Genomic DNA, 9,849 nt, shown 5'->3' on the forward strand with positions numbered 1-9,849 from the left:
AAAAAAAACTCTAACACACACAAGGTTGGATATAACCCTCTTGTGAGAAAGTGACATAGTGCGCTTGTAGGTGAATATTGGTTCTAAACAACAATAAAGTGTCCTTCAGTAAAAGTAAGGCATCTTTCATTCAATTGACCAGAACTATCATTGAAGGAAGCTCCTCTTCTCAAATCAGCTGACTGCTTTGCTATAAATCTACTATTTGTTGCTGGCATGCTCCACTTTCACAACAATGAGCCTTCCACTCTGCTGTTCTTGAACAGGGTCTACACACACTGATCCATGTCTTTTTTTCTTTCACTGCTTTTCAAATGCATTGTAGCTAACAATAACAGAAGTGGAGAGATCCATAGTGAGCGCATGCAGCCTCTCTGTCTGTGTGTCTGGTCTTGAGCCATGGGGGAGATGAGTGTGTGTTCAGATCTGGGACAAAGACATACCTCACTGTTTATTTCATGAGTCCCATGAAGAGTGTATGAGGAAGGGGATATGAGCTGTGAGCTAAGGGAGAGACCATGGAGGAGACTACAAAAATGGAGGAGACTATAACATGGAGGAGACTACAACATGAAGGAGACTACAATATGGAGAAGACTACAACATGGAGGAGACTACAACATGGAGGAGACTACAACATGGAGGAGACTACAACATGGAGGAGACGACAAAGAGATGACAAATGAAACTATCATTTAGTATATGACAGAGACAGAGCCCGTGGCTCACCATGTATTGGGCTCGACTGCTTGGGGGAAACCAACCCACAACCCCTGTTTAGTCTACACAAAATCCCCTGCATGGAGACAGCAGTCCTAAAGAGACCCCTAAAAAAAGGAACTGAGTAGGACTGACTACCGCAGCACCACATAATAAATTGTACAGTATACTATGTCAATAAATCCATTGGATTGTGAACAGACTTGATTCTGAGAGGATAGCATATCCATATCAGTATTCATGAAATATCTTACATGAGGTGGAAATTAAAAACCTTCAAAGGATTATGTGACAAATGGTGTTGGAAGCCCTGATTTGGAGATGAGGAGCTGCTCCTCTGACATTTAAATGAGACAAAGTAGAGTGACAGAAATACCAATCTATAGACAGAATAGTTTAATTCCTCACAGTGAATGCCAAAGGGAAGCAAGGGAAGGATACAGTGGATGTCACCTGGTGATGTGGGTAATCAGACTGACCTATCAAAATGGTCAAATTGCAAACAAAGTGGAAAGTGCCAACAGATATACAATTAAAATCCTCCTATTTCTTCAAATCTGTTTTCCACAAGCAACTGGAACAATCTCTATTCCTCAGGTTTGCACACTCTGAATGATAGGGACATGCACGTACACACATGTCCTTGAAAGAAGCTATTTGGACATACCATAGAGCACCTGTTACAGTTTGGCACATTTTTCAGATGTAAGTGGTATATTTTCAAAATGGCAAAAGCACAAAAATCTAAACTGATAACACTTTTAATATCCCCTATCTTATGTTCAGAACCCTTGCAATATTTGAGTAAATAAAGTATCATTTTCCATACAGTATTTGACTATAACTTGACAGGCACCATTTTTTAAATAATTTGTATCCAATGGTAGGTTGTGAGCATGTTGAGAAATACTGTATGTCAGTCTTACAGTTTCATTATCCTCAGACCTATTATCCTATTTGTAGGACAAATCATCCCAAATAGGGGTATTGAAAAGCAGTTGGCTACTGTAAAAACATAGCACGGTGGTGTATGCCCTTTCTGCTCCATGCAACATTGTACAAGATAACCTTTTCGATGTGACTTGTCGACTGATACAGTATTGCCTGTCTCTGTGCTTGATATTCATCAGCTTACAGTGAGTGTATTGATGACATTCAGATAGTGAGTGGAATATATTGTTATATACAACCCAGGTATTTTACAAGTGCGTTGTACACCAAACCATAATTCCAAATGGTAGCACATAGTGACTCTTTCCACTTTTTCCTGATGGAGAATGGTGATACTGTATCAGTTGTCGTAGGAAGTCACATGGAAAAGGTGAACTTGTACAATGTGCAGAAAAGGCACACATGCTACATTTTAACAGTAGCCAACTTCTTTACAATACCTCTTATTTATGATGATTTGTCCTATGTATGTACTGTATGAGGATAACGAAACTGTAAGACTGACATTTCATAACATGCTCACAACTTGCCATTGGATGCAAAAAAATAAATAATAATTTGCATGTCAAGCTATAGTCAAATACTGTATGGAAAATTATATTGAGTATGGCCATCTTGAGTGTCACTTGAAGTGTACTTTTTGAGAGATGACTCGAAAAGTAGCGTCAGTTTGTTGTCTTCCTGTATTGAACACAGATAGTCCCGTCTTCAATTTGATCGATTAGTAACGTTTAAAAATACCTAAAGTTGTATTACAAAAGTAGTTTGAAATGTTTTGGCAAAGTTTACAGGTTACTTTTCAGATATTTTGTAGTGACGTTGCGCAAATTGGAAGCTGTGTTTATCTTGATCAAATGCGCCAAATAAATTGACATTTTGTATATATATCGACAGAATTAATCGAACAAAAGGACCATTTGTGATGTTTATGGGACATATAGGAGTGCCAACAAAAGAAGCTCGTCAAAGGTAAGGCATGATTTATATTTTATTTCTGCGTTTTGTGTCGCGCCTGCAGGGTTGAAATATGCTACTCTCTCTTTATTTACTGTTGTGCTATCATCAGATAATAGCTTCTTATGCTTTCTTAGAAAGCCTTTTTGAAATCTGACATGTTGGCTGGATTCACAACGAGTGTAGCTTTAATTTAGTATCTTACATGTGTGATTTAATGAAAGTTTGATTTTTATATCATTTTATTTGAATTTGGCGCTCTGCATTTTCCCTGGCTATTGGCCAAGTGTGACGCGACTGTCCCGCCTATCCCAGAGAGGTTAGACCAATAAGAGAGTTTTCCCTCTTGACAGACAGTAGGACACTGTCAGACAGTCCTTGCTAAATTCTTGCTTGAGAATTTGCTCTTTGCTAAGAAGCAATTATTTTCTTTTTGACTGTTTTTATTGAAAACAATCACAGTAAGGTACTTAATTGTTACCCAGAAATGATTTGATATTGAGATAAAAACGGCTGCATTGGACCTTTAATATTGCTAAATGGTGAGTCTATCTTTATCTGATATATTGGTGACTAAACAAAGTGTTCTCATATTTCATGGAAAACTTGGGCTTGATTTTGGATGAATGACTCAGGTGTGAAACCGCACTGAATGCACAATCAAAGGTTATAAACATAAGATGGGGGCATAAGTGTTATCAGTTTTGAGTTTTGTAATTAGAGATTTGAAAATATACCACTTAGATCAAAAAATGTTCTGACAAAGTGATTGAAAAATGTTTTATGTACAGAAACTTTGATCATCAATTTTCATCATAGGTACACTTCAACTATGACAGACAAAATGAGGGGGAAAAAATCCAGAAAATCACATTGTAGGATTTTTAATGAATTTATTTGCAAATTATGGTAGAAAATACGTATTTGTCAATAACACAAGTTTATATATTTTTTTCTCATTTTGTCTGTCATAGTTGAAGTGTACCTATGATGAAAATTACAGGCCTCTCTCAACTTTTTAAGTGGGAGAACTTGCACAATTGTTGGCTGACTAAATACTTTTTTGCCCCACTGTATATCCAAATTGAAAGATTTATTTGGTGCAGTCAACAGGTGAATTTGTTTGTTGTATTTAGCCAATTGAAAATGGGCTTAGTATTTTGAAACATTAGCCACAAACTTTTGAAATTGCACCAAAGTGATTGAAAAAAAACAGTACTAGGTAAAAATATAGAAATGCATACTGTTCAGCAGTTATCAAACTATATAAACTCAGCAAAGAAAGAAATGTCCTCTCTCTATTTAGTTTTCAGCAAACTTAACGTGTAAATATTTGTATGAACATAACAAGATTCAACAACAGACATAAACTGAACAAGTTCCACAGACATGTGACTAACAGAAATTGAATAATGTGACCCTGAACAAAGGGGGGGGGGGGGGTCAAAATCAAAAGTAACAGTCAGTATCTGGTGTGGCCACCAGCCTCATTAAGTACTGCAGTGCATCTCCTCCTCATGGACTGCATCAGATTTGCCAGTTCTTGCTGTGAGATGTTACCCCACTCTTCCACCAAGGCATCTGCAAGTTCCCAGACATTTCTGGGGTAAATGGCCCTAGCCCTTACCCTCTGATCCAACAGGTTCCAGACATGCTCAATGGGATTGAGATCCGGGCTCTTCGCTGGCCATGGCAGAACACTGACATTCCTGTCTTGCAGGAAATCACGCACAGAACGAGCAGTATGGCTGGTGGCATTGTCATGCTGGAGTGTCATGTCAGGATGAGCCTGCAGGAACGGTACCACATGGGGGAGGAGGATGTCTTCCCTGTAACGCACAGCGTTGAGATTTCCGGCTATGACAACAAGCTCAGTGTGATGATGCTGTCACACACCGCCCCAGACCATGACGGGCCCTCCACCTCCAAATCGATCCCGCTCCAGAGTACAGGCCTCGGTGTAACGCTCATTCCTTTGACAATAAACGCGAATCCGACCATCACCCCCGGTGAGACAAAACCACGATTAGTCTGTGAAAAGCCCTTTTTTCCAGTCCTGTCTGGTCCAGCGACGGTGAGTTTGCCGGTGACGTCTGGTGAGGACCTGCCTTACAACAGGCCTACAAGCCCTCAGTCCAGCCTCTCTCAGCCTAATGCGGACAGTCTGAGCACTGATGGAGGGGTTATGCGTTCTTGGTGTAACTCGGGCAGTTGTTGTTGCCATCCTGTACCTGTCCCGCAGGTGTGATGTTCAGATGTACCAATCCTGTGCAGGTGTTGTTACATGTGGTCTGCCACTGCGAGGACGATCAGCTGTCTGTCCTGTCTCCCTGTAGCGCTGTCTTAGAAGTCTCACAGTAAGGACATTGCAATCTATTGCCCTGGCCACATCTGCAGTTCTCATGCCTTCTTGCAGCATGTCTAAGGCATATTCACGCAGATGAGCAGGGACCCTGGGCATCTTTCTTTTGGTGTTTTTTAGAGTCAGTAAAAGGCCTCTTTAGTGTCCTAAGTGTTCATAACTGTGACCTTAATTGCCTACCGTTTGTAAGCTGTTAGTGTCCTAATAACCGTTCCACAGGTGCATGTTCATTAATTGTTTATGGTTCATTGAACAAGCATGGGAAACAGTGTTTAAACCCTTTACAATGAAGATCTGTGAAGTTATTTGGATTTTTACGAATAATCCTTGAAAGACAGGGTCCTGAAAAAGGTTTACGTTAACTAGGCACTACATCATTTGGTTCAGTAGTTTTAATTTTAATTAAGAGATAGTTAATTGTATTGTTAACAAATTACAAGAAATCATATCAAAAGTAAAGTGAATATTGTATTTTGAAAGCAGATACTTACAATGAATATGTATTCAAATTGAAACAGTGATTTGTTGCAGTGAACAACTGACTTTGTGAATTTGTTTGTTGTACTCAATGAGTCAATGAGTTGTTATCAATAAAAACATCACAATAATGTGCAGAGCGTTCGATTTGCCTGCTGAGGGGCAAGGAGACCAGCATCTCCTCTTAAACCATTAATAAGTGCGTGATGTTTTCAATGGATTGTTAAATAAATGTTTACTATTTGTTTGCAATATCACCACCACTTGAAGAGCACAGTCAGAACTACAAATTTCAGATTACTCCATGCAAAACAATTGTGCACATTAAGCTCTATCATCATCAGAGTTATTATAGGCCACAGCCAGTAACTGCATTCTTTTCATGATCAGTAAACATCACTTGATCATGGAATTTCAGATAAATGAGGGTAGCCTCACGAAATCTATCAATATTGGCCACCATTAATTGGATATTTGAGTGATAGAAAATAAAAGTGAACTATACCTGACAAGTATGAGTGGTTTAGGTTGATTTCCCATCCTTTGTGGGCTCGGCCTGTCAAACATCAGAAGGGCACATTTGCCGATGCACTGTTAACTGATAATGTTCACTTTGCAAGCTACCGGTAGAAACGTTGTACAGTTGGCTAAACAACATAGGTCTACCTAGTGAAGTTAACTAACATTATACCCTTTTCACATTGTTTTTAAGAGTGTTTCAATCGCGATTGCTGCTGACAGACATGATTGATGGACCATGTCAAATTGGCTAGCTAGCTAATTACAGATCATATCAATATGGTCATTTTCAGGGGATAAACTAGATAGCTATATCCAAATGTTGTTTGGTTTGCTTGCCATCTATGGTGGTGATGACAGTAGTCCGACTGACAACTTTACTAGGACGAGGACTTGCCGATCAAGCTCTTTCCAAAAGCCTTATCACTGATGAAGCAAGTTAAATTACACGTGTTGTTTCCTTAGCTAGCTAGCTAACTACATGCCAAATGGATCTGTCAACCCTCAGAATTCCCTAATGTGAACCATGCCTCGAACAAAAAAGATCTCAGAAGACCTAAGATTAAGAATTGCTGACTTGCAAAAAGCTGGAAAGGGTTACAAAATCTCTAAAAGCCTTGATGTTCATCAATCCATGTTAAGAGAAATGATCTATAAATGGAGAAAGTTCAGCACTGTTGCTACTCTCCCTGGGAGTGTCTGTCCTGCAAAGATGACTGCAAGAGCACAGCACAGAATGCTCAATGAGGTCAAGAAGAATCCCAGTGTCAGCTAAAGACTTACAGAAATCTCTGGAACATGCTACCATCTCCATTGACGAGTCTTAAACCAGAATGGTGCTCATAGGAGGATAGGAAGAAGCAACTGCTGTCCAAAAAAAAACATGATGCTGCACATCTGAAGTTTGCAAAAGTGCTCCTGGATGTTCCACAGCGCTACTGGCAAAATATTCTGTGGACAAATGAAACTACAGCTGAGTTGTTTGGAAGGAACACAACACTATGTGTGGAGAAAAGAACACACAGCACACCAACATCAAAATCTCATCCCAATTGTAAAGTATGGTGGAGGAAGCATCATGGTTTGGGGCTGCTTTGCTGCCTCAGGGCCTGGACAGCTTGCTATCATTAACGGAAAAATGAATTCACAAGTTTATCAAGACATTTTGCAGGAGAATGTTAGGCTATCTGTCCGCCAATTGAAGCTCAACAGAAGTTGGGTGATGAAACAGGACAACAACCCAAAACACAGAAGTAAATCAACAACAGAATGGCTTCAACAGAAGAAAATACACCTTCTGGAGTCAGAGTCCTGACCTCAACCCAATTGAGATACTGTGGCATGACCTCTAGAGAGCAGTTCACACCAGACATCCCAAGAATATTACTGAACTTAAACAGTTTTGTAAAGAGGAATAGTCCAAAATTCCTCCTGACTGTGCAGGTCTGTTCCGCAACTACAGAAAACATTTAGTTGAGGTTATTGCTGCCAAAGTAGGATCAACCAATTATTAAAACCAAGGGTTCCCATACTTTTCCCACCTGGCATTGTGAATGTTTACACAGTGTGTTCAATAAATACATGAAAATGTATAATTGCTTGTGTGTTATTAGTTTAAGCAGACTGTGTTTGTCTATTGTTGTGACCTAGATGAAGATCAGATCAAATTTGATGACCAATGTATGCAGAAATCCAGGTATTTCCAAAGGGTCCACATCCTTTTTCTTGCCACAGTACATGATCAATTGATGTTGACTAATCATGAAAGTATGCAGTTACTTGCTGAATAACTCTGATGATAGAGATAAATGGGTAATAATTGGAAATGTGTAGTTCTGACTATGCTCTTCCAAGAGGTGATGATATTAAAACCAAATAGTTTAATTATTTATTTAACAATCTCTTGAAAACGCCATGTAGTTGCCAATGGTTTAAGTATAGCTAGGGGTCTCCTTGCCCCCCAGCAGCCAAATCGAACGCTCCGCACCGTATTGTGACGTTTTATTGATAATGGCCTATTGAAAATGTGAGTTTTGAAACACAAGCCATTTTGATGATCTGTTTTAAAGAGTTGTGCCTAGAGTTGTGAAAATGTACAACATACTTGTGAAAATTGCACCAAAGTGATTGAAAACACCTAATTGTGGTGTTAATTCCTACATGGTGTGTATAGGGGAATATCCAGCAGGTCAGAGGAGGGAGACGCCACCTGAGTCCTCCATTTACACTGTTACTGGAAAACCTAGGATACCGAACAGTACAACACAAAAACATACAAAGTGTGCACATGATCAGACAGATAGAAGACTTTAGAAACATGTGTTGTGCACACACACTCATACTGTGTATAGACTCTGCTTAACCAATCTGTAAGTGAGGAACCTGTTGCATAAAGAGAGTCAATCAAATCAAGATCGCATGATAGATTGATTAAATAGACTGATTTTGTTTATGTGTGTGTGTGTGTTTTGTGTGTGTGTGTGTGTGTGTGTGTGTGTGTGTGTGTGTGTGTGTGTGTGTGTGTGTGTGTGTGTGTGTGTGTGTGTGTGTGTGTGTGTGTGTGTGTGTGTGTGTGTGTGTCTGAGCCACAGTGTCTACTCTAATTCAATCATTTCAACTCTGACGGGCCTATCTCCCTCTTTACAGTCTTCTATCAGAGTTCCTGTCTGTGCAGCTTCCACTGAAACTCTCTTCTCTCCCTCTTCACCACCCTCCACCCTGCCAAGCCTCCTGTGCCTGTCAGTCAGTCAGGAAATCAGTGTTTAGCTGGGGTTGAGTCTGTAATAGCTGATGTTAAATAATGCAGCACAACCAGGGTCAATTGCACTGTCATGTTCAGGGAAGCAGGCAATGGTTTATAGCAAGCACAGCGACTTCAAACAGAAATCACACCCCTTGGTGACAAGCAGGCAGGCACACACAATCACACTCACAAGCCTGTGTACAAGTGCAAGCACACACAAGCACACACACACACACACACACACACACACACACACACAGTAAAAGGTGCAGAGTAAGGTTGAACAGCTCTGGAAATGAGAATGCTATTCCCTCTTACCCTCCATACGCTCCAAAGGTGAAACTCCTCTTTCTCTGTGCCATGCCGGCTAATGGAGTGCGAAGTGGACCAAGAGTGTGTGAGTCAACTCAGCACTGAATGGAGCTTCTACTTCTGTCACTGACTCCCTCACGTCAAATCTGTGTGTGTATGAGAGGGAGTGTGTGGTTGTCTGCTCTGCTCCACTCCCCGTTCCTCCCTCCATCCCTCCCTTCCTTCCTCCCTCCCTCGTACCCTCGCTGACTCGCTCCATCCCTCCCTCCCTCCCCTCTCACGCCTCCTCAACAAACAGGAGGAGGGGGGAAGGGGGAGTTTAGTGGGCTGCTGACCATATCAGTCTCCCAGAGAATCAGTAGGAGCCCTCTTCATCCCCTTACCCTAGTCATTGAGCCCAGAGGGGACAGGAGGACAGGCACCAAATGTCTATCTCCTTATAGTTTGCTGATAGGTGCAATTAATGAGAGTACTATTTATACAATTCAGATGAGGACAGAAAAGGAATGCCATTGGAGGTAATGTCATAGACGACAGAAAACAACAAGTTCAACGTGGTGAGAAATGTGATGCAGCTCTTTATCTTCACAATCTGTTGGGAACTTGTTTTTCATTCCTCTCTCTATGTTTCTCTCTCTATCTCTCCGTCTATCTCTGTCTCTCGCTCTGCGGCAGCTGGTCAAACAGCACAGTGCCGGAGGCTTTACTGATCAGGCCAAACAGATCATTACTCTTCTCAAACATTGAAATCACAAAGAGACACCACCAGCTCCAGGATATCAACTGTTCCATCATAGTGAATACGAGAGCT

General features: G+C 40.7%; 1 protein-coding gene across 6 annotated transcripts in view; it reads right to left on the bottom strand.

Annotated features, from left to right (window-relative positions):
* Positions 1-9,176, bottom strand: part of LOC109908148 (rap1 GTPase-activating protein 1) — an 84,664-nt gene extending 75,488 nt beyond the window's left edge. For 4 of the 6 annotated variants that reach the window (XM_031794421.1, XM_020506662.2, XM_020506659.2 and 1 more), the window contains exon 1: positions 9,045-9,175. In XM_031794421.1, the coding sequence (XP_031650281.1) occupies positions 9,045-9,088 (44 nt within the window). In that variant the 5' untranslated portion in view covers positions 9,089-9,175. Of the gene's footprint in view, positions 1-9,044 lie in introns of all 6 variants that reach the window. The other 2 variants (XM_020506661.2, XM_020506658.2) reach the window with 1 other exon arrangement.
* Positions 9,177-9,849: the final 673 nt, after the last annotated feature.

Source organism: Oncorhynchus kisutch, linkage group LG17, assembly GCF_002021735.2.
Source record: "Oncorhynchus kisutch isolate 150728-3 linkage group LG17, Okis_V2, whole genome shotgun sequence".
Lineage (NCBI taxonomy): Eukaryota > Metazoa > Chordata > Actinopteri > Salmoniformes > Salmonidae > Oncorhynchus > Oncorhynchus kisutch.